The sequence below is a fragment of the Leucoraja erinacea genome, chromosome 26 (genome assembly GCF_028641065.1).
Source record: "Leucoraja erinacea ecotype New England chromosome 26, Leri_hhj_1, whole genome shotgun sequence".
In the NCBI taxonomy this organism is placed as follows: domain Eukaryota; kingdom Metazoa; phylum Chordata; class Chondrichthyes; order Rajiformes; family Rajidae; genus Leucoraja; species Leucoraja erinaceus.
Window position 1 is genome coordinate 7,756,926 of NC_073402.1, and position 24,637 is coordinate 7,781,562.

General features: G+C 46.2%; 1 protein-coding gene across 1 annotated transcript in view; it reads left to right on the forward strand.

The window, feature by feature from the left end:
* eva1ba (eva-1 homolog Ba (C. elegans)) overlaps positions 1-23,331 on the forward strand; it is a 55,249-nt gene extending 31,918 nt beyond the window's left edge. Inside the window, exons 2-3 of the mRNA XM_055656081.1 lie at positions 15,413-15,543; positions 18,021-23,331. Of these exons, the coding sequence (XP_055512056.1) occupies positions 15,477-15,543; positions 18,021-18,499 (546 nt within the window). The 5' untranslated portion in view covers positions 15,413-15,476 and the 3' untranslated portion in view covers positions 18,500-23,331. The remainder of the gene's footprint in view (positions 1-15,412; positions 15,544-18,020) is intronic.
* The last annotated feature ends 1,306 nt before the right edge of the window (positions 23,332-24,637 follow it).

Below are 24,637 nucleotides of genomic sequence, written 5' to 3' on the forward strand. Positions count from 1 at the left end.
AACACTTCACTCCAGGCAAGAACTCTGCAGTTTGTCTTTCAAGCCCGAGGCTAGGGAACTGGAAATTGCATTCCACAGTAACTGCTGGGTATTTATATAGAGCAGAAATAACTGCGCTGATATGAGGCTGCATCAGGCTGTTGTTGATAACTGGAGTGTTTACTTTGTGCTAGGATATCGCTGTTATCACACAGCCTTTTTCATTGTCAAACGGTTCATCTTCATGTAATGTGATCATTGTGCTGTAATTATCTCCCACTGCTGGAGCCGGCCTTTTGGTTTCAGCAGATGTTTATATATCTTCAGAGGACATTTTCTTTTAAGTCATTCTCGGTGTAAGAAAATAATGAGCAGGCGCTGAAGCAGGGGTACGTATGCCATTTGGCACAGTGATGCAGCTGGTAGAGCCACTACCTTGCAGTGAAATAGACCCGGGTTCAACCCTGACCTCAGGTGCTGTGTGCGTGGAGTTTGCATGTTCTCCCAGTGACTGTGTGGGTTTCCTCCAGCTGCTCCGGTTTCCTCCCACATCCCAAAGATGTGCGGGTTTGTAGGTTAATTGGCCCCAGTGTGTAGGAAGTGGATTGAAAAGTGGGATAACATGAACTAGTGTGAACGGGTGATCGATTGGTTAGCATGGACTCTGTGGGCAGAAGGGCCTGTTTTCATGCAGTATTTTTCAATGATCATTTACCTTTTCCTCTGCGGGCGTCACCAGTACTGAATCCATTGTACCACTGAGAAATCCCATCTAGTCTGTACTATATTTAAAAAAGAAAATAGAATTTAATGAAATGGTTACTTTAAGCGCTACTGAAGTGGCGTATGTACAGTTAGCCCTCATTTTAACAGATAACTTTATAATGGATTTGGCTACAGCGGATTGATCTACTGATGCCACCACGCCACCCCTTGCCCAGCTCTGCTCTGCTTCCAGGCCGCACGTGGCACCATCACCACCGCCACTGGCCCTCACCTCACTGGCCGCCCGCGGGCCGCGACCATTGACCCCTCCAGCCGCCAGCAAACCGGGGGCATCAACACACCTGGATTCCAGGCCCAGTTTCAGACTGAGGGTCTGAACAAGGGTCTCGACCCGAAACGTCACCTGTCCATGTTCTCCAGAGATGCTGCCGGGCCTGCTGAGTTATTCCAGCACTTTGTGTCATCGTGCATTAACCAGACAACCATTCTTGCTCTCTACAACACCACAGTAGTAGAGTCTTCTGCAAATGTGGGCAGTATTAAATGTGGATTTGGGTAAATGCGTAAATGCTTGATAGTCGGCACAAACCCAGAGATGCAAGCGGCCTGTTTCCATGCCGGACGAACTCTCTGAGAGGGTGGTGATCCCTCCAGTACTCTCAACCTTTGGCGTTGGGAGGAACTGCAGATGCTGGTTTACACAGAAGATAGACACAAAATGCTGGAGTAACTCAGCGAGTCAGGCAGCATCTCTGGAGAGAAGGAATGGTTGATGTTTCAGGCCATGACCCTTCTTCAGACATTGCTCAACTCTTTGCTGTGTTTGTATTCAGTGTTGATGTCATTACTTTTTGTTGATCCTCAAGGATAACAATCAGAGCAGTTTTCTCAATGCATTCCAGGGGTGATGAGGCTGATTATAATGTAGCTTCCCTTCCAACTATCTCAACACTAACCAGAAATAAAAGATGGCATTTCAATGCATGTGGTGATTCTCCAGTTCTTCCTTTGAACGGCCAACTATATCTATTTTCTGTGTAAGTCATGAACTGGAAGAATTGGTCATTGTCATCGAGAGGACGGCATGTTGCAGTGCTCAGTGGAGTGAGCTCAAAATGCAACTGATCGGATGCTTTGGATTGGAAAGGGCACAAAGTGCTGGAGTAACTCAGCAGGTCAGACAGCATCTCTGGAGAACGTGGATAGGTGAGGTTTCGTGTTGACACCCATCTTCAGACTCAGTCCAAAGAAGGATCCCGACCCGAAATATCACTTATTCATGTAATCGAGAGATGCTGCCTGACCTGCTGAACTACTATAGCACTGTGTGTCCTTTGTGTATTAACCAATATCTCCACTTGCTTGTTTCTACAAAATATCTACTACTTTTACAGTGCAGTTGAGAGGGAATGTCGGACTACCGTGGAGTTTGAGATTATATGGTCAGATGCCGACAGCTAACAGAGCTCGAGCATTTTTTTAAATCTGCACCCTCCCTGTAGCTGTAACACTATATTTTACACCACCTAATGTGCTAATGGCTGGTGTAACTTGCCTGCATCGCACGCTAAGCACGCTAACCACTGTATCTTAGTGCATGTGACCGATCTTAGTACCTTAGTACATGTGACGATCATGAACCAATACCAATATTGTTCGCTTCAGTGAAGATAAATCAGTTGATGTACATTCGTAGTTGTTGGAAAGCTTGATCTTTGTATGTTCTGGAATTAAGAAGGGAGACCTGTATTATGCGAATTGAAACGGCGACAAGGTTTCTTTGTTTCCCAGTAATGCGGATTGCTTGGCACTCTAAGCCTTGCTCTGACCCTCCAGCAGCTTCACAGGCATTGGCCCAGTGTAGGTACTGGTGTGGCTTCTGCCATCCGTGGTGAAGTACAGGTTAGCCTGTTATTCACTGAAGATAGGCACAAAATGCCGGGGTAACTCAGCAGGAAAGTCAGCAGCACTGGATAGAAGGAATGAGTGACGTTTACAAGTCGAGACCCTTCTTCAGGCCTGTTATCCAGTCAGAGTTGCCCACCAATGTCTGGCATTGGTTAGGTTGCTGGTAAAATGGAAGCCTAGAAACTTGTAGCTGTCGACCAACTCTACAGCAGCTCCATTGATTGGAACCACCACCAGCTCACTGCTTCCTTAGGCTTATAACCGACTCTTTTTGTCTTGATGATGTTAAAGACTAGGTTGCTGTTCTGACATCGACATAAGGTTCCCAATCTCTTTCCTGTACTCCGTCTCTTCATTGTTATTGACCCAATCAACAGCAGTATTAAGATGGAGTTGGTTTTCTACTTGGCCACACAATCATGGATACACAGAGAATAGAGCAGGGACAGAGATTAAAAAAAAATAGCCAACAATGATCTATTCTACATGTTCCTTGATCTCCATTCCCATTGTCCTATTTTCACACCTCACACTTACTTATCCATGTATTTCCCTCTCCCCTGACACCAGTCTGAAGAAGGGTCTCGACCCGAAACATCACCGAATCCTTCTCTCCGGAGATGCTGCCTGGCCCGCTGAGTTACTCCAGCTTTTTGTGTCTATCTTCGAATAGAACAGGGGACTGAACACACAACCCTGAGCGGTACCAGAGTTGAGGGTCAGGATGCCAGTCAGGAAGTCCAGAAGCCAGTTGTAGAAGGCCAAGACCAAGGTCCAAGAGTTTAGGGATAAGCTTATTCGGAATGATGAAGTTAATGGCCGAGCTGTAGTCAATGATGTGTGTCTTATTGTCAACCCAGAAGAGACACACCTGAGTTATGACTTATTTAAGCAAATTATAAGTAATTACTAGTGTGTAGAGGTTCATTTCACCAGCAGCTATAGTGAGCTCAACATCTAGTAGATCCAGATATACATTATTGTTTTCATAGTTTGCCATTCATTGATTTATATCCAATTAATTTCTCTCACGCTTCTGAATGTTATTATTTTGTCTACATGCACTTCTCGTTCCACAACCTTTCACCAAAGCTTAAACCTTGATATTAAGAATCTGGAAAAGACACAAAGTGCTGGAGTAGGTGATGTTTTGGGTCTCGACCTTAATACGTCACCTATTTCCTTTGCTCCATAGATGCTGCCGCACACGCTGAGTTTCTCCAGCATTTTTGTCTACCTTCGATTTTTCCAGCATCTGTAGTTCTTTCTTAAACACGTGCTGGAGTAGCTCAGTGGGTCAGGCAGCATCCCTGGAGATGGAACATAGATAGGTGATGTTTTGTGTTGGGACCCTTCTACAGAGTCTAAAGTAGCGTCCCGACCGGAACATCACTATCTCTGTAATCCAGGGATGTTGTCTGACATGCTGAGTTACTCCATCATTTGGTGTCTTTCCTTGGTAAACAAGTATCTACAGTTCTTTGTTTCTACATTAAGAATCTGTTTCGTTACATCTATTTCCCATGACCTTTGTGTAATGGTCGACTTACCAGACCTCCATCCGAGCAAGGCCAAGGTAGTTCGATCAAAGCATCCTCATACTTGGGATAGACACAAAAAGCTGGAGAAACTCAGCGGGACTGGCAGCATCCCTGGAGAGAAGGAATGGGTGATGTTTCAGGTTGAGGCCCTTCTTCAGACTAAGGGGTCACTTGGGCGAGCTAATCCGCGAGTTCGGGCGAGTTTGCCCTCGACTCATACTCGCAGCATGGTCGACACGACGTCCTAGGAGGTCTTCGTAACTCTCCTTCATGCTCAAGAGAGGTCTCCGCGAACTCGAGGCCTCAGCTAGGTCGCGGCGTTTTTTTCAAAATGTTAAAAAATGCCCGCGAGTAAAAAAAGGTCGCAATGGAAAAAATGGATACTTTTTTAACTCGTTGGGCTAGTCGTAGTAGGTCGGCATGTTAGTTGTAGGTAATCGAGGGTAGTCGAAGGTAGTCGTAGATAGTCTTCATCATAGTTGAAGGGAGGTCGAAGGAGGTCGTCTTCACTCTCCACTATTCGGTGTCCAATTTTCCCTAAGTTAGTCGTAGCTGGTCTTCAACATAGTCGAACGAGGTCAAAGGAGGTCTTCTACATGTCATTTTTTCAAACTCTTCTAAACTCGCCAATTAGGTGGGACAGCCCCTTTAGGGATAAAGGAAACGAGAGATACAGATGGTGATGTGGAGAGATAAAGAACAATCAATGAAAGATGTGCAAAAGGGTAACGATGATAAAGGAAACAGGCTGAATGAACTCTTTGAATGAACTCCTACAGTGGAAGTTTGCATTTAAGCTGATTCTATGTTGGAAATGAGAAGCTAGTGCGATTAGATAGAGAGAGGGAATGCTGGGGCTACCTGAAGTGAGAGAAATCAATATTCATACCTCTGGGCTGTAAGCTGCCCAAGCGAAATATGAGATGCCGTTCCTCCAATTTGCGTTTAGCCTCACTCTGACAATGGAGGAGACCGAGGACAGAAAGGTCAGTGTGGGAAACGGGAAGGAGAATTAAAGTGTCCAGCAACCGGGAGATCAGGTTAGTTCACGCAGGCTGAGCGAAGGTGTTCTGTGAAATGATCGCCCGGTCTGCGTTTGGTCTCACTGGTGTGTAAGAGTCCACATCTTGAACAACGGATACAGTAGATGAGGTTGGAGGAGGTGCAAGTGAACCTCTGCCGAACCTGAAAGGACTGTCGGGGTCCCCGGGCAGAGTCGAGGAAGGAGGTATAGCAACAGTTGTTGCATCTCCTGCGGTTGCAGGGGAAGGTACCTGGGGAGGGGGTGGTTTGGGTGGGATGGGATGAGTTAACCAGGGCTTTGCAGAGGGAATGGTCTCTGCGGAAGGCAGGAAGGGATGGAGATGGTAAAATGTGGCTAGTGGTGGGATCCCGTTGGAGATGGCGGGCGTGTTCTACCACTTTGACTGCGTGGCTCAACATTTTCTCGCCGTCGTTGATGAGTTGTTCAATGACTGAACATCATAAGCATGGAGACAGAGGAATCTCCAGATACTGGAATCTTGAGCAAAACACAAAATGCCGGAGAAAATCAGTGGGTCAACAAGCATCTGTGGAGGAAATGGATAGGTGACGTTTCAGGTCCCAACCTAAAATGTTGTCAGTTCACACCCTCCACTGATGCTGACCGACCCATTGAGTCTCTCCAGCAATTTGCTTTTTTGATCATAAGTATTATGTCATCCAAGAACCTTAAAGGCTGTCCCACTATACGAGTTTACCCAAGAGCTGTCCCGGGTTTAAAAAAAAATCAAACTCGTAGTAAGTACGTAGAATGTATGTAGTGAGTACGTCGGAGCTCGGGACATCTCTGGGCGGCTCGTAACGCTAACGGCAGGTACTCGGGAAACGCGGTAAGCTCGTGAAGTTTTTTCAACATGTTGAAAAATATCCACGAGAGCCCCGAGTACCTACGAGCAGCTATTACCGTAAATCTCCGAGTTCGAATCAGGGCAAACTGGGGAGAACTCTTTGAATGAACTCCTACAGTGGGAGTTTGCCTTTAAGCTTTTGCAATTTCCTTAACAATTTCAATACATATAATGGAAAATGCTTGTTGACCAGTTTCTTGCATGCATCTGGTTTGGTGCATTCACTTACAATATGTGTCACTTTTTAAATCATTTACAAATTGTCCCTGTCTCACTTTGTCAGACTGAAAAGTTCATACATTTATAAGTTCATGTGTTTGGAGCAGAATGACACCATTCAACCCATCAAGTCTACGCCACCATTCAATCATGGCTGATCCATCTTTCCCTCTTAACCCCATTCCCCTGCATTCTCCCCATAACCCCTGACACCCGTACTAATCAAGAATCCATCTATCTCTCCCTTAAAAAAGTTGCAGCTTTGTCTAGATTAAAAGTGGATCTCTGACTACAGTCCAAATTTCCTTTTAGCCAGCCATAAAATTCCTCAGCTGTTTTATTCATATTATTCTGGCATTAATTCCAGGTGTACTGCGAACCTCATATTAATGAATAAAACACATCCTTCGATACCCGACATGGAGCTCTGACAGACTCCCTCTGCGTCCACATTTTCATCAGAATATGAAGCAAAAATGTGTTCACTCTTCCACAGAATGCCAGATGGTCAACATTTCTTTTCAGACAATATCTTATTCTGTTTCCTTCGTGTTGGAACAATGGAAGATTCTGTGCATGAGAGCTGTGTGGGTTATGTTGGTTAACATCCAACAAGTCCCCCCCACTTGGCATTGGCTGGGCCTTGGCTTTTGCCAGTCAGCTTCAATCCTAGAGAGGGTGCATAGGAAAGGAATATTCACCGTGTTTGCAATGGTCAGGTCGGGGGGAGCACCATGTAATCCCGTGTTACCTGCCCCATGGTCGTATAGTTGGCGACTAAACCGTCTCCCCCAGCTGGTTTGCCAGGCGAGGAGGGGGCTGTGGACCCCCAGCACGACCAAAAACAAGACCTGTCAATAGACAATAGACAATAGGTGCAGGAGTAGGCCATTCGGCCCTTCGAGCCAGCACCGCCATTCAATGTGATCATGGCTGATCATCCCCAATCGGTAGCCCGTTCCTGCATTCTCCCCATATCCCCTGATTCCGCTCTCTTTAAGAGCCCTATCTAGCGCTCTCTTGAAAGTATCCAGAGAACCGGCCTCCACCGCACTCTAAGGCAGAGAATTCCACACTCACAACTGTGAGAAAAAGTGTTTCCTCGTCTCCGTTCTCTGTCAAAGGGCGGATGAGCTTCTAGTGAGCCAACAGCCATCCACACATCAGTAGAAGTTGCGATCACTGCCGTAGACAGCATTGTAAGGAATGATAATAAAGCACACACACCAACATCCTAAACTTCCAGCGGCGGAGGTCCGCAGGAACTGGAGGACAGCGATGTGTGGTGCGTCTGTCAACGTTCCCGTCGGAAACCAGCACCGCTGTGTCGCTAATGTTTTCAATGCTGATGAATGAATAAATGAATGAATGAATGAATACCTGTTGTGGACATTGGACATTATCTATGGAACTGATGCTCTGCAATGTTGAGAACTCTCTCCACCCTCTGTATCTTTCCCTTTGCTCCACCTATTGTACTTGAATTTGGCTTGACCGTATTAATGTATTTATTTGAAGAGCTCACAAAACAAAGCTTTTCTTTGTAGACCGGTACACGTGACAATAATAAACCTAAACCTAAATCTGTAATAATCCATCAGACGTACCTGCTCAGCAGAAGCCAGAGAATCAGCATCAGAATACCTAGCTATGACTCAAACTAAAATTTTAAAAGGCAAAGTTTTTTTTTGCAAAGTCTCAGCTAGGGATTTTTTAAAAACAAATTAAGTGGAGGTCTGGGGTAATACGGGGAAATAGAAGCCGAGGCAAGCATGGAAACAGGCCCATGCCGATCTTCGATCACCCGCTCTATGTAGTCCCACTTCCGCATTCAGCCCCGACACACTGTGGGCAATTTTACAGCTAATGAACCCACAAACCAGTACTACACTGATATGCGGGAGGAAACCCATGCAGTCACAGGGAGAACGTGCAAACTCCACACAGGCGGCACCCAAGGTCAGGATTGAACACAGGTCTCAGGTGTTGTGAGTCAGCAGCTCTACCTGCTGCACCACCGTGCCATCCTTAAATGTTCAGTAAAATCATGCTGATCTTTTCCCTCTGTGTTACTGCCCTGTGTTAACCCACGTTACTGACCCTTTTGTCCAAAGGCGGTGGACATGGAACGAGTTGCCAAAGGAGGTAGTTGAGGCAGGTGGAATAACAACTTTTAAAAGACATGTGGACAGGTACATGGATAGGAAATGATCAGAGGGATATGGACCAAATGTAGACAGATGGGACTAGTACAGAAGGGGAAACCCGGTCAGCATGGACAAGCAGGGCCGAAGGGCCTGTTTCCTTGCTCTATGACTATGACTAGAGTGCACCATTACTGCCCTGATCCTGTGGCGCCACAGGCAAGTGACAAAGTGACAGTGTCACGACACACACACACGCATGTGCACTGGTGTGTGGGAGCAAACTGGAGCACCCGGAGAAAACCTATGAAGTCAAAGGGAAAACGTACAAGCTCCTTACAGACAGCACCCATTGTCAGGCTCGAACCCGGGTGTCTAGCGCTGTAAAGCAGCAGCTCTACCGCTGCACCACTGTGCCGCTCCTACGCATTGAGGCTGAGTGCTGCAGCATTGCGGCACGTGTAGACCAGGGCAGAATTCCCACACTGAGCCAGGTGTGTCCTTGCAAGCAATCGAGAAGCTTAAGAATCATCATCACTGGACACGTTGCTCTTTGGAAGAAATTCCAGATTGTCAACAATTGAAGTAACATTAAACTCTTGTCTTTGGATCATTCCCCCAGACTTTTAGAATACAGAACATAGAACAGTACTGCACAGAACCAGGCCCTTCAGCCCTCGATGATGCCAAGTTTAACTAATCTCCTCTGCCTGCACATGATCCATATCCTTCCATTCCCTGCATGTCCATGTTCCTGCCTAAAAGACTCTTAAAAGCCACGATCATCTCTGCCTCCACCAACAACCTTAGCCCCCGCCACCTGTGTGAAGAAAAACCTGGCCTGCAAACCTACCCTGACCTGCTCCAGTAATGTGATCAGCCAGCTACTGCCTTGATGGGATTCACAGTGCTGCTGCCTCACAGCGCCAGTGACGTGGGTTCGATCCTGACCTCGGGTGCTGTCTGTGTGGAGTTTGTACGTTCTCGCTGTGACCACTTGGGTTTTCTCCGGGTGCTCCGGATTCGTCCCACATCGTGAAGAATTGCAGGTCTGCCTTTGTAAATTCCACCCCTCCCCCCCCCCCCACCCCCCAGTGTGTAGGCATGGATGCAAAAGTGGGGCACATAGAACTAGCGTGAACGGGCCATCGATGGTCAGCATGGACTCAATGGGCCTAAGGCCTATTTCCATCCCTAAACTAAACTAAACTAAATGCAGGGCCAACAAGCTGACTATCTCTTCCCACACTAATCTTTAATTAAGAGCATTGCTTGTCAGTGAAAGAAATCTTAAAATTCATTTCCCAAAAGGCCAGTGAAAATTCTTGGAATGCCATCTAATAAAAAGGGAATTTAACTCCTGCTTTCACCATCTTCCAGTCAACCGGGAGAAACAGATATCTGTGTATTCCTTCACAGGCGAGCTTTCTGCTCCCTGGTGTCTGACAATTGTGGATTGTAAGATGCCAAATACCACGGTCAGTCCAGAAACCTCTTGTGAGTAACGATGGATGTGTTCAGTTAGTGTGAAGCTGTGCCCTTGTTGTCAATGTTCACCCACTCTTTATTCACTAACCCCACCCCCCGGGGGTCTGCACCACATTTTCACTCTTTGTTGCCAAAGAAATGCATTCTTTCCATTTCAACTCAATTGCCCCTTCTTATTTGCCTCTCCCTTTAAGTAAGGGAGAGTCATAGTGATACAGTGTGGAAACAGGCCCTTCAGCCAACTTGCCCACACTGACCAACATGTCCCACTACACTAGTCCCACCTGCCTGCCCATATCCCTCTAAACCTGTCCTATCCATATACCTGAACATATATACATATGTCTGAAGAAGGATCTCAACCCGAAACCTCACCCAATCCTTCTCTCCAGAGGTGCTGCCTGTCCCGCTGAAGCCAGTGCGTTCCTCCCATATCCCAAAGCCGCATGTTCATGGGTGAGTTGGCCTCTGTAGATTAGCCCTAGTGTGCAGGTGATTCTTAATGGGAATGTGGAGAGAATAAAACAGGATTAGTGTGGGGTGAGAGTAAACGGACTGTCGATGGTCTTGATCAGCTGAAGAAGGGCACCGACCCGAAACGTCACTTCTCCATGTTCTCCAGAGATGCTACAGAGTCCTCCTGTACTTTGTGTCCTTTTGTGTATTAGCCAGCATCTGCAGTTCCATGTTTCTAGACCTGTCTTTGTGCCATATGACTGATCAATCATTAGGAGATCGTCTTTTTAATTATCGTTACTCCATTCAACACCTTTGACCAAATCTACTAGCCTGTAAGTACACGCAGTTACATTCACAACTTTAAGAACCATGCCACTGTACACCTTCCATAAATTCATTTTTATTGCTAACACTCCACCTAATAAAATTGATATTAAAACTATAAAGTCCTGAAAGCTCCATCTGGCTAAATACAGTGCCGGAAGCCTTGAATATAAAATGTTTTGAGATGGGGAATTTAGTTTAGTTTAGTTTAGTTTAGTTTCGTTTAGAGATACAGCACGGAAACAATCCCTTCTGCCCACCGAGTCCGCACCGACCAGCAATCCCCGCACATAAACACTATCTTACACACGCTTAGGACATTGTACATTTATACCAAGCCAATTTACCTATATACTTGTACGTCTTTGGAGGAAAGCAAAGATCTCGGAGAAAACGCACATGGTCACGGGGTAAACGTACAGACACCGGACAGACAGCACCCGTAGTTGGGGTCGAACCCGGGTCTCCGGTGCTGCAAGCGTTATAAGGCAGCAACTCTACCACTGCGCCACCATGTCGCCCTTGCTTTACTGCCGTGCTGCCCTTTTTACTTTATTGGAGCGAGGCTTTGCATGGTTTGGATCTACGCTAGCAGCCATTTCAGTAAAAGATCACCCTGAGCTAATTCTTCATCAGAACGATGGTGTTTAGCACAAACATTACACCACAAAATGACCCAACCAACTGAAAGCAAGAACTAGAGAGTTGGGCACAGTGTTACATAGAAACATAGAAACATACAAAATAGGTGCAGGAGTAGGCCATTCGGCCCTTCGAGCCTGCAACGCCATTCAATATGATCATGGCTGATCATCCAACTCAGTATCCTGTACCTGCCTTCTCTCCATACCACCTGATCCATTTAGCCACAGGGGCCACATCTAACTTCCTCTTAAATATAGCCAATGAACTGGCCTCAACTACCCTCTGTGGCAGAGTTAATGTAGTCAAGTTTGTTTACGCTTAATTCTGATCCAGGGGGATATTCGGGTGAAAATCAGCTGTGATTTATTTAGTGGCCATGTTTGGAGTAGCTAAGTTGGTAGTGAGTGGGTGCTGCTTTGTAGATAACACATTTTCTTCCCATTTACCTTCTCGCTGCTGATTTTGTGTTCATACCTCACGTATTCACTGAAGTGGCTGATGGTTACCTGCCTGCATCCACCCCACCAGTTTATACCTCGTTCCATATACCCACCATCCTGAAAATGTTGCCCCTCAGGTTCCTATTAAATCTTTATCCTGTCACCTTAAACCTATGTTCTTTGGTTTTGATTCCCCAACTCCAGTAAAAGACTTTATGCATTCACCCTATCTTTCCCCCTCATCATTTTATAAAATCACCTCTCAGCCACCTGCTCTCCAAGGAACAAAATCCTAGGCTGCCCATCCTCTCCATATAGCTCAAGTCCTGGCAACATCTTTAGGGTAAACAGATGGAACCTTTTTCCCAGGGTGGAAATGTCGTAGACAAGAGTTCGTAGCTTTAATGTGAATGGGGCAAAGTTTAAAGGAGATGTGTGGGACAGGTTTTCTTACAGAGGGTGGCAGGGGCCTGGAACATGGTGCCGGGGGGGGGCTGCTGGAGACACTTAAAATAGTGGTGTTTAAAAGCCTTTTAGATAGGCACATGGATATGCAGGGAATGGAAGGATACGGATATCGTGCTGGCAGAGGAGATTAGTTTAACTTGCCATCATCTTTGGTCTGAACATTGTGGGCTGAAGGGCCTGTTCCTGTGCTGTACTGTTTAATAGTTAAAGCCCTGTCCCACGGTACAAGTTCATTCCAAGAGCTCTCCCGAGTTTGCCCTGATTCGAGCTCGGAGATTTACGGTAATGGCCACTCGTCGGTACTCGGGGCTCTCGTGGACATTTTTCAACACGTTGACAAATCTTCATGAGTCTTCCCGTGCTTACCTGCCATTAGCGAGTCTTCCCAAGTACCTGCCGTTAGCGTTACGAGCCACTAAGAGACGTCCCCGAGCTCCGGCGTACCCGCTACGTTCATTCTCTGTGCTTACCACGAGTTTGATTTTTTTTTTACTCAGGAGAGGTCTTGAACTCGTACCGTGGGACAGGGCTTTTAGGCACAAAGTGCTGGAGTAACTCGGCAGGCCAGGCAGCATCCCTGGAGAAAATGAATAGGAGACACATTAGGTCGGAACCCTTCCTCTGTCTCTACTGTCTGAGGAAGGGTCCTGACCTGAAACATCACCCATTCCTTTTTCCCCAGAGATGCTGGCTGATCCGTTGAGTTACTCCAGCATTTTGTATCGATCTTCCGTATACACCAGCATCTGCAAGTTCCTTCCCATACATGTTCAATGTTTTATCTACGCAAACACTCTAAGAACTGAGACACAAAGTTTGTGGTGGGCATTGAGTTCATTCAGTGGAGAATGTAAATAGATTTAATTAATTAAAACGGGAATCGAAAATAATTCAGATGAGTCCTGAATTACAACAGTATGATGTACAGAATTCACTGCCAGAAAACGGACATACAAAATAGTTCTCATGGAACTAGGGTGAAAAAGCCCCCAATATATAAACACGTCAGGAATTTTTTTTCTTGACGCACACACAGATGAAGTGATTTTGTGTTATGGAAAATCAGGAAATGGATGGTTATTTAGGAATGTAATGCCCCTCCCCCGCGGTGCAGGGACTGCTAGTAATCAGACATTAAACTAACAAATTGTAATTAAAGCCCGATCCACTTCACTAATTTTATTTTGGCAGGCGATCCTAACCGGTCTGTGATTTAACTTAATCAATCAGCCTGAAGCAAGCAGAAAGTTACCAGTCAATGAGGGATAGAAAATAAATGTTGGCGACATCTCTGTGAACAAACACATGGTCTCATCTCAAACCAAAGTGCAGCTTTTGAAACTGCCTGGAAATGTCTGAGTACAATCCAAAAATGTGGTTTATATTAAGTGAGTGAAGGCGACTCTGGGCTCATAAGATTAGGAAGGTCAGAACACATCTGGCTTTTCCAGAGTGGGTCTTTTCCCATTGATTCGATGCTCCGTGTGCCTAGCAACCTATCCATGCAAACACTTGGGGAGCGGTGTGAGCAACAGATTGATCCTGTGGGTCTTAAACCTTCCAGCTGCCTGAGCTCCCAGACTGGGAGTGATCTGGCCAGAACTCTTGTGATTAAAATTGACCATGTGCAAAGTCTTGTTGATTAAACTCCCCACGCAAGTACTCTCAACAAAAAAGTAATCGGCACAAAAGGTTGAGCATATTTTGCTCCATAATTACTCCAACCTCCTGGTTCTCGAGAGCTTCCCCAGTCGGGTCAGGTTACTGCACTCCTGATGCAATTTTGAGCCCTGTGGAGGTGCCAAGCCTCTCGTTCCCGTTTCCAGTTTGTGCTGTATGAACGAAAGTATCTCACCAAGTGGGACCAGTGACTCACTGCTCTTGGCTTCAGTGGCTGAAATCCCAGTGGGGTAGGGGGGAGAAGCAAGAGTTGGCCTTGCAACAACTCTGCTACAAAAACATGACTGTGTGGAGAACCACGGCCCACTGTCGAGAGCCCAGCGCCTGGGTTTGCCAATCTTCCAGGTTGTTCTGGAGTTTCCGGAGATGACGATTGATCTCCGGGACCGTGTTGTGGGAGAAAGTCATAGATAACCCACCAGCTTGTTCAGAAATTCAACAGCATAAGGGGTTTTGATTCAGTGTAGTGCAATGGAAAATGTGTTTCCTTTCACACAGAGGAAAGCAATGATGACAATTTCTGGTTCCGTGAACATAGAACAGTACAGCACAGGATCGGCCCCTTTAGCCCAAGATGTCAGTGTCAAACACAACGCCAAGTTAAACTAATCCCCTCTGCCTGCATGTGAACCATATCCCTCCTTTTGGGTCATTTTGCATCCTCTGTGATCAGATTTTTTTTGCCAATCACACATGGATTGCAAAATAGAGCATAAAAGCTAGTGGGTAGAAAGTAACTGCAGATGCTGGTTTACACTGAAGATAGACAGAAAATGCTGGAGTGACTCAGTGGGACAGGCGACATCTCTGGATAGAAGTAAAAGGGTGACCCTTCTTCAGAACGAGAGTCGGGGAACAGGGAGACACAGATATGGAAGGGTAAGGTGTGAAAAGGAGACATCAAAGGGGACGAAGCTCAAGGAAAATGTAGAATAGATCATTGTTAGCTAGGGGAAGGTGACAACGAAGCATACAAAGATAAACATTTAATCAGGGGGGCAGGCAGACTGTTCGGAGAACTAGGATAGGGGGAGGGATGGAGAGAGAGGGAAAGCAAGGGTTACTTGAAGTCAGAGAAGTCAATATTCATACCGCTGAGTTGTATGAGGTGCTGTTCCTCCAAATTGCATTGGGCCTCACTCTGACAGTGGAGGAGGCCCAAAAGCTAGTGGAAGGGGTTGGCAATTGGGTTCCTTGATTCTTCTCTATCATTTAATGAGGTTGTGTCTGCTCTCCTCTCCCACCATCATCTCCCTGCTTCACCCTCACAACCCTTGACTCCTAAAATCCATGGATCTTGGTTTTGACTGTAAGAAGTGACTGAGTCTCCACAGTCCGCTTGGGATAAGGCCTTACAGTGAGAAATAAAAAATCGATGTCCTTGGTCCAAGATCACTTTTTCAGAGACTTGGAAGTGTTTTCCCAGTGTGCGCCATCTGGCTGTACACTGTGAAGGTGACAAGGACAAGTAATTGAAGTACATGCTATTTTTTTTTCAGGTCTGCAGCCCAAGCATTTCCAGGATCAGAGTGGCTGGTGAGGCTGCCAGCACTGCTTACATCAATGGATGCCCCGAAGGCAGAGACCAGCCTCATCACCAACAGCATACAAGCATACATGCACATCACCTGTAAGTAACCACTCTGCATCTCCTCTCTACATCCACGAGGTCACAACTCAGTGCCTCCGTATCACTGCTCCAACTTCCAACCCACCGCTCTGAGTCTCTGGTGTCTTGGGCAGCTGGGAACTTGACAAAGGAATTCTGAAGAAGGGTCTCGACCTGAAACGTCACCTATTCCTTTTCTCCAGAGTTGCTGCCTGACCCGCTGATTTACTCCAGCTTTTTGTGTCTATCTTCGGTCTAAACCAACATCAGTATTTCAGTTCAGTTTAGTTTATTGTCATGTGTAATGAGGTACAGTGAAAAGCTTTGTTGCACGCTAACCAGTCGGTGCAAAGACAATACATGATCACAATCGAGCCATTTACATGTATAGAAACATGATAAGAAATATTGCTGCAGCAGTAGAGATTTAAAAGATTGCAGATAGGTTTCTGTGGCTAGCACGCAAATAATGGCCTGGGTTGGCCGCCATCTTGGAAGCCTCCTTTGAGGCGAGAGGGGAAAGATTTAAAGTCATCGCGTTATACATCATGGAAACAGGCCCTTCGGCCCAACTTGCCCACACTGACCAACATGTCTCATCTACACTTGTCCCACCTGCCTGCGTTTGGCCCATATCCCACTAAATCTATCCTATCCATATACCTAAATGTTTGTTAAACATTGTCATAGTACCTCAACTACCCCCCCCCCCCCCCCCCCCCTCTGCAGCTCAGCTCACTCCAGAGCCTCATAGCATCCGCAGCTCCTTCCTACACAAGGAACTGGAAACTCGAGTCAAGGTTCACGAGTGTTTATTGTCAAATATTCTGACAATTCAACAATGAAATTTTAACTTGCAGTAGCAAAATAGGTTCATAGACGCAATACACGCATAGACGGTCACGGTGGCGCAGTGGTAGAGTTGCTGCCTTACAGCGCTCCCAGCACCGGAGACCCAGGTTTGATCCCGACTACGGGTGTTGTCTGTACGGAGTTTGTACGTTCTCTCCCCGTGACCTGTGTGGGTTTTCTCCGAGATTGGTTACCTACCACATTCCAAAGACGTACAGGTTTGTTGGCTGATTGGCTTGGTAAATGTAAAAATTCTCCCTAGTGGGTGTAGGATAGTGTTAATGTGCAGGGATCGCTGGTCGGCACGGACCCGGTGGGCCAAAGGGCCTGTTTCCTCGCTGTATCTCTAAACTAAACTAAACTAAACACACAGATAAATATAATAATCAGAAAACCTCTATATTAATAACCATAATAACATTGAACTAGTGTGAAGGGAGGATCGAAGGTCAGCATGAACTCGGTGGGCCGAAGGGCCTGTTTCCTTGCTGTAACTCTAATCTAAACGAATGTAAAAAAAGTCTGCAGCGTAACTAAAACTACAGTCCATTGCAGTTCATAGATGAGGTTAGTGGTGTGCGGTGTTCAAGGACATCATGGATGTTGGTGAGAAGTTAATCTTGAACTTGGTGGTCATGGTTTTCAGGCTCCTGTACCTTCTTCCCGATGGTAGGAGCAAAATGGGAGTGTGACCAGGGTGGTGTGGGCCTCTGATGATATTAGCTGCCTTTTTGAAAGTTAAAACATATCAATGCTTGGCCAATAGCTGTCACACACACACAGATACAGCAGATGCAAACCATACGTACATATACATTTCACTCAGCTGGGTACAGTAATACTCATTTCTGACTTTTCACACAGCGTTATCCCTCAAATCAGGTAACCCAACTGACTGATGCTGCCATAAGGCTGGGAGTTTTTGTGTTTAGTTTGGTATAGATTGGGGTCTGGAGGTGGTTTTTATGTGATTACCCCAACACTCAGACCATGAGGTGATTAATGGGGCTGTCCCACTTAGGCGATATTTGGGCGACTACAGGTGACTGCCGCAAAATTTTCAACATGTTGAAAACTTATCGGCGATAGTGGTGACAATTTTTGCTGTCGGAGGTGCTGTCGTAGGTGTTGTTGGTTGTCGCCAGGTGTTGTAAGTGAATTCCATTTAATCTTCCCAGTGGAACAGCCAATGCCATCCTGACCACATATTGCTTTATTGGCCTTTGGCCCATTCTCGTCAAATTTAAAGACACAAGGAACTGCAGACGCTGCAAAGCAAAAAGTGCTGGGGGAACTCAGCAGATCAGGCAACATCTGTGGTGGGAATGGACAGGTGAGCAATGATGGCAGGGGCAATTATGGCAAAAGTAATAAAGGCAAGAGTAATAAAGTCAAGAGTAATTGAGTAAAAGTAAGAGTAATAGGTAAAAATGATGATGGCAAGAGTAATAATGGTACCAATTGTAAGACTAGCCTGAAATGCAGCAGAGTTTTTAGCTGATGAATGCATCTCTTTGGGCCTGCTGCTCATTTGCACCGGGACTGATAGAGTTTCACACCTCCTGCAGGCACTCCTCCTGTTCACTCGTTTGTCCTGGTTGCTCTGAAGACTGAGCCTAACCTGTAGCGATGCTTTTCTCTTGCAGCAAACCCCGAGAAGGCGGCCCTGTACTTCATCACGGGCGTGTGTTTCGGGCTGATCCTGACGCTCTGCCTGCTGGTGATCCGCATCTCCTGCCACGCACGCACGGAGACTGCCGGCCCCGCCAGCAAGAGGGCGGAGGAGGGGAGCGAGGATGAGGATGAGGACGAGGACGAGGAGGAGGACGAGGAGGAGGAGGCGGTGGTCAACAATGGGGGGTCGCCCACGGCAACAGACTTGGGCCAGGTCAACAACGGGCAGGCCGGCCACGCCAGCCCAGGGGTGAACGTCTTCACGTCCGCCGAGGAGCTGGAGCGGGCACAGCTGCTGGAGGAGAGGGAGCGCATCATCCGCGAGATCTGGCGCAGCGGGCAGCCCGATGTCCTGGGCAGCGGCTGGCACCAGTTCGAGATGGAGATGCTGCCCAACGGAGGGCAAAGGGAGCATCGAACCTGGAGCCCAAACTCCCATGGGAAGTACTAAATACCAAGGAGGAAAGATACTGCTGGTTGAGAAACAAAAATAAAACTAATTATATGATTTAGTTCGGGACATATGGAGAACACATAACCAAAGATGAGTAGTTGAAGCATTTGCACCAAGAGTATGGGATTACCCGTATCAAAAACACAGTGGAAGGAAAGTATTACTAAGTAATTGGATCAGGCTCAAGGATTCTCTTGGCCTTGCAAGGAGCTGCTGCTGAGTTATTAACGGCACTGCCATTACTTATAGGCAACTGAGGACCATTCCACAGGGAGACGTGTTGAAGAATCAATGCATTCTCGAAGAAATTCCAATCCTGTTTGAAACCCCTGACTTCAGACGCCAACAATCCCAATGGGTTTCAGGGAGGAAAATTATCCGATTGCTGACCAGACCTTCTCCGATTCATCCTGCCTCGGAATGGCCATCGATTCGAGAGGCAATGTTAATCACCTTCCTTGCACCTCATGAATCACACCGAGACTGGGACCACATCAATTGTCTTCAGACCAATATCTTTTGTATATTCAAAAACAATATTTTCTGTCGAGCTCTTAACAGCTTGATGTTTTAGGCGGGAGAACTTTTGCAATGACCTGGATTAGTTTCCAGAGACTTATTGTTAGGTGCTAGAATTCTTTAAGAATTGCACTTGAAGAAGTGAACATGGTACTGCTTCATAGCTTTGCCCATAAATGGGACCAACGTGTTATATGTTGCTTACCTGTATAGTCCAGTATCTTACTTGGTGACATTTCTATATGTGTGTTGCCAATATAGTCAATGCTTTACATGTGATTGTGAGTTAAATGTGACCAACTTACAAAGATGAAATTGCCATATTAGAAGTGCCTTTTTAATGATCGCTGTGTGTTGTAGGCAAAAGATGCCTCACTTCACATTTTATTTCAATGGTCAGTAGCAGAGTTAGAACATGTATCCAGTGGATCAAATTCATATTCCTTGCTTTGTGCCCTATAATACATTCAGTGTGTGAGAGAGAATGATAGCGAGTAAGAGGGTGGCACGGTGGCGCAGCGGCAGTTGCTGCCTTACAGCGCCAGAGATGCGGGTTCGATCCTATGGGTGCAGTCTGTACGGAGTTTGTATTGTCTCCCCGTGACCTGTGTGGGTTTTCTCCAGACGCTCCAGTTTTCTCCCACACAGCAAAGACATAGAGGTTTGTAGGTTAATTGGCTTTGGTAAAACTGTAAATTGTCCCTAGAGTGTGTATCTGGTGAAGTAGCTGTGTTACTCAGTGTTACTGACGAGACTGCTGACTGAGGTTGTTACTCATGAAGCCGAGTTCAGACTAGTTCCAAACAGGTGGCTGGTGACCCACTTTCACAATGAACCAACTCAGGGTACTTGGCCGGGGGAATGGAAGAGAAACTCTCACCTGATCAATGCACTTCCAGTAAAGTCACTCTCCTCATGTGAAACAACAGAAATAACAGTTGCAACATGCCCACCTCATGTTGATTTAACAACCGTTCCAGGCTTGTTTTTGGGTCTGGGTTTCAGAGGTCAGTCACAACGCTGGGACAGCTCGAACAAACAGTAAACCAAATCTGTTATTTGCAAAGGAGATGAATTTTATGTTAAATCTGCCCATTACATGTGCGGCGCAGTGGGTGGGTAGAGCTGCTGCCTCACAGTGCCGGAGACACTGTGGTTCGATCCTGACCTCAGGTGCTGTGTGTGGAGTTTGTCTGTACACATGAGTTTCCTTTTGATGCTTCAGTTTTCTCCCCTATCCCAAAGTTGGGGTCCCAAATCTCAAAGAGTTTGTAGGTTAATTGGCCTCTGTAAACTGCCTCTAATGTGTAGGGAGTGGATGAAAAAATGGGATAACATAGGACTAGTTAACATAGAACATAGAACCCAGTGTAAGAATGTCACCATGCAGTGCATCCGTGACAATAATGAACCATTGAGCTAGTGGGAACGGGTGATCGACTGTGAGCAGAGGCTTGGTGGGCTGATGGACCTGTTTCTAAGCCGTATCTCTGAACGAAAACTAAATAGGATAGTTGCAATGTGAAATTTTGTAGGGGGAATGTGGATAGGCAATGTAAATTAATAGTGACAAAATAATGGAGATCCATCGAAAATAGAAGAGATAATGCTTAAACATTTTCTCAAGTAAGATCCTTGAATTAAATAGGTTTTTTTAAGACATGACCCAGTCACTGGGCCTGTACTGTGGAGAGCAGTAAGTTGGTCTGCACAAGCGTATAGGGGAGGTTTGTTAATGCAATTCTCTGGGTTAGAAACTTCAGTCGGGTGATCAGACTGGGGAAGCAGTAATTGGAGCAAAGAGGGTCAATAGAAGATTTAATTGAACTGGTCAAAATGATCAAGAGTTTATTAGAGTGATTAAATACAAACTGAAGATAGACAAAAGTGCTGGATTAGCTCAATGGATCAGGCAGCATCTCTGGAGAAAGTGGATGGGTGACGTTTCGGGTTGGGACCCCTCTTCAGATGAATGAGTATGTAGAAGTGTCTCGACCTGAAACGTCACCAATTATTTTTCTCCGAAGATGCTGCCTAACCCGCTAAGTCATTCCAGCACTTTTATCTATCTTTGGTATAAAAAAAGTATCTGCAGTTCTTTGTTTCTACATTTAGTGCAAACTGACTTCAGTGGCAAAAGGTCATAGATTTTAAGATAATTGCCATAGCAACCAGAGGTGAGGTGAGAATCTTGAGTTTTACGCTGTGACTTGTAATGTGGAAACTCAGTCTGAAAGTTGGAAGTAGATTCAATAAGAACTTTGAAAAAGGAAATGGATATGAACATAACGGGAATTTGAGCTCTGTAGAGAGCGTGGAGATATTGGATTATGAGCTGGCAGTGACATGGTGGCCAAAAGAGTTTGAGGTCCACATCGTTCCAGAGGTCAGATCTAGATGGTCTGGCATTTGCCCAGTCCCTATACTCACCAGACAGACAGCAGATCCAGACAGCTGATCTTCACAGTCGACTAAGCCACAGCTGGTGTATTCCATGCTACCTGCCAACACAATGTCTGACCAGCCTTGACAGAAAGCTTTGCCAGCTGTCAAAGTTGTGATGGGTTTTAAGACCTTTAAATGTCTCTGACATTCAGAGATAAATTAATTAAATAAAAATTAAATTAATTGCAAAATTGGTTTGGGGACAGCTCTGCCCAAGACCACATGAAATTGCAGAGAGATGAGCATGTAGCTCAATCCATCATGCAGACCAGACTTTCCACCATTGAATCCAGATACACTTCATACCGCCTCAGGAAAGCAGCCAACATAATCAAAGTCTTGCCCAAGCCTGGTCTTTCCTCCTTCTCCCTGCCCCTGTCTGGCAGACGGTACAGAAGCTCGAAAGCATGCATCACCAGACTCAGGAACAGCTTCTTCTCCTATGTTATGAGGTTTCTGGAACAGTCCTTCCATAAGCTAGGGTACTGCCCGATTCACCTCGACCCTATTGTGGACACGGTACTTTGTGTATGGAACTACAATGCTGAGAACTATATTCTGCATTCTCTATCTTCCCCTTCGCTCTGCCTATTGTACTTGTGTTTGACTTCATTGTATTTATGTATAGTGTTATCTGATCTGATTTGATAATATACAAAACAAAGCTTTTCGCTGTACCTCGGTACACGGTGACGATAATAAGTCTAATCCACAAGTAATTTAAAAGTAATAAAATCGACCTTTTGCGTTGTGGCCACACAGGCCAGGAATGAAACCAATGGAATCTCTGACACAGACATTGCTGCTGAATTCTGTTCCAAGTCCTGCAGTGGGGAACGGTGTCTAACCTGAACCAACCCTGTCGTTGAGCTGTTTATTGGTTTTTTTTAAGGGAACTTTACTCCCTTTCTGTATCCCATCGCAACAGGAAGAAATGAAACAGTGCTTGAATAACTTAACAGGTCAGGCAACATCTGTGGAGGAAATGGACAGGCGACGTTTAGGTCCCTTCTTCAGATTCACACTGTTGCCTCCATGGATGCTGCCTGACCAGCAGAGCTACTCCAGCCCTTTGTGGTTTACACAAGATTGCAGCATCTGCAGTTCCTTGTGTCTCCAAGCTGAAACAGGAGATGGCCACACCAGTCAGATAATTCATTGATTCATTCATCATCGTTGAAAACATTAGCGACGCAGTGGTGCTGGTTTCCGATGACGAACGCACCACACATCTCTGTCCTCCAGTTCCTGCGGACTTCCGCCGCTAGAAGTATGTGATTTTGGTGGGTAGGATTTTGTACTCACCAGTCTCTGGAAAAATAACTTGTCATGCACATCACCTTTAAACATTTCCCCTCTCACCTTAAAGGTTGCCATTTAGTATTTGGTATTTCTACTCTGGGGAAAAAGGCCCTGACTGTCTTGTCGATGTATGCTTGGCACATTTTATATACTTCCATCAGATCTCCACTCAACCACTGGCAATGCAGAGAAAACAATTCGAGTCTGTCCATCCTTACCTTGTAGATATTACCCACTAATCCAGGGGCGATCATAGGTGGTATATAATACGTAACATTGCAGTATGTCCCATGGAACTTCACAAGAATGGTTCTTTAGCAAGATTCCACTCAGTAGAAACAGAAGGCTCACTTAAGAGCGCAGACAGAAGATCGAGGCTGTTTCACCCTTTGTTACAAGGTGCTCAATTGCCCAATGGTAGGTCGAACACAAAGTGCTGGAGTGACAACGCATCAGGCAGCATCTCTGGAGGATGGAGATGGGCGGTGTTGCAATTTAATAACTCATTTCAAATGTTGCTTCAGCTCATATTTTGTTTTGCTTAATAAAAAAAATAGTTAAATTAGGTCAAATTGACTCTGTATCTGTCGAATTAAAAACAGAAAGTTCTGGAAAAAATGCTGTTATTTTTGTGCATGTAGAGTTGCCGGGTGGTTACACAAAAAAGCTGGAGAAACTCAGCGGGTGCAGCAGCATCCATGGAGCGAAGGAAATAGGCAACGTTTCGGGCCGAAACCCTTCTTCAGACTGATCGGGGGCGGGGGTGGGCGGGGACAAGAAAGGGAAAAGGAGGAGGAGCCCGAAGGCTGGGGGATGGGAGGAGACAGCAGGGGGGCTGAGGAAGGGGAGGAGACAGCAAGGACTAACAAAATTGGGAGAATTCGATGTTCATGCCCCCGGGATGCAGACTCCCCAAACGGAATATGAGGTGCTGTTCCTCCAATTTCCGGTGCTGCTCGCTGTGGCCATGGAGGAGACCCAGGACAGAGAGGTCAGAGACGGAGTGGGAGGGGGAGTTGAAGTGCTGAGCCACCGGGAGGTCAGCTTGGTTATTGCGGACCGAGCGGAGGTGTTCGGCGAAACGATCGCCCAACCTCCGCTTGGTCTCACCGATTTAGAGTTGCCGGGTGTTGTTCTGATGAATGAATGCAGGGCTGGAAGAGTTTCTCGCTAAGACTAACCTCAGGTGTCCTACAGTAGGAAGTACTGTATGATGAAGTGGGGCGAGAGTGTGTGGGAACGGCTCAGATTCTTCCAAAGGGCAATCTATGATGGAAGCGAGAGGGCCACTCAAACCTTCAAGGCAGTCACACCTCATAGAGTCATAGAGTGATACAGTGTGGAAACAAGCCCTTCGGCCCAGCCTGCCCACACCAGCCAACAATGTCCCAGCTACACTAGTCCCACTTGCCTGCGCTTGGTCCATATCCTTCCAAACCTGTCCTATCCATGTACCTGTCCAACTGGCTCTTAAACGATGGTATCGTCCCAGCCTCCTCTGGCAGGTTGTTCCGTAAACCCACCACCCGTTGTGTGAAAAAGTTACCCCTCAGATCCTATTAATTCTTTTCCCCTTAACCTTGAACCTATGTCCTCTGGTCCTCGATTCCTTTACTCTGGGCAAGAGACTCTGTGCATCTACCCGATCTATTTTTCTCATGATTTTGTACACCTGTACCACAACCCCATTTGTTTTATTGCTAATTCATACTCCAGGATCATGGCCAGCATTGGTTGTACATCCCAAACCCCCCTTGAACAGAGGACGTTGAGTTTTAGTTTAGTGCAGAGATACGGTGTGGAAACAGGCTCTTCGGCCCATCGAGTCTGTGCTGACTATCATTAACACCAGTTCCAGCCAGTACCAAC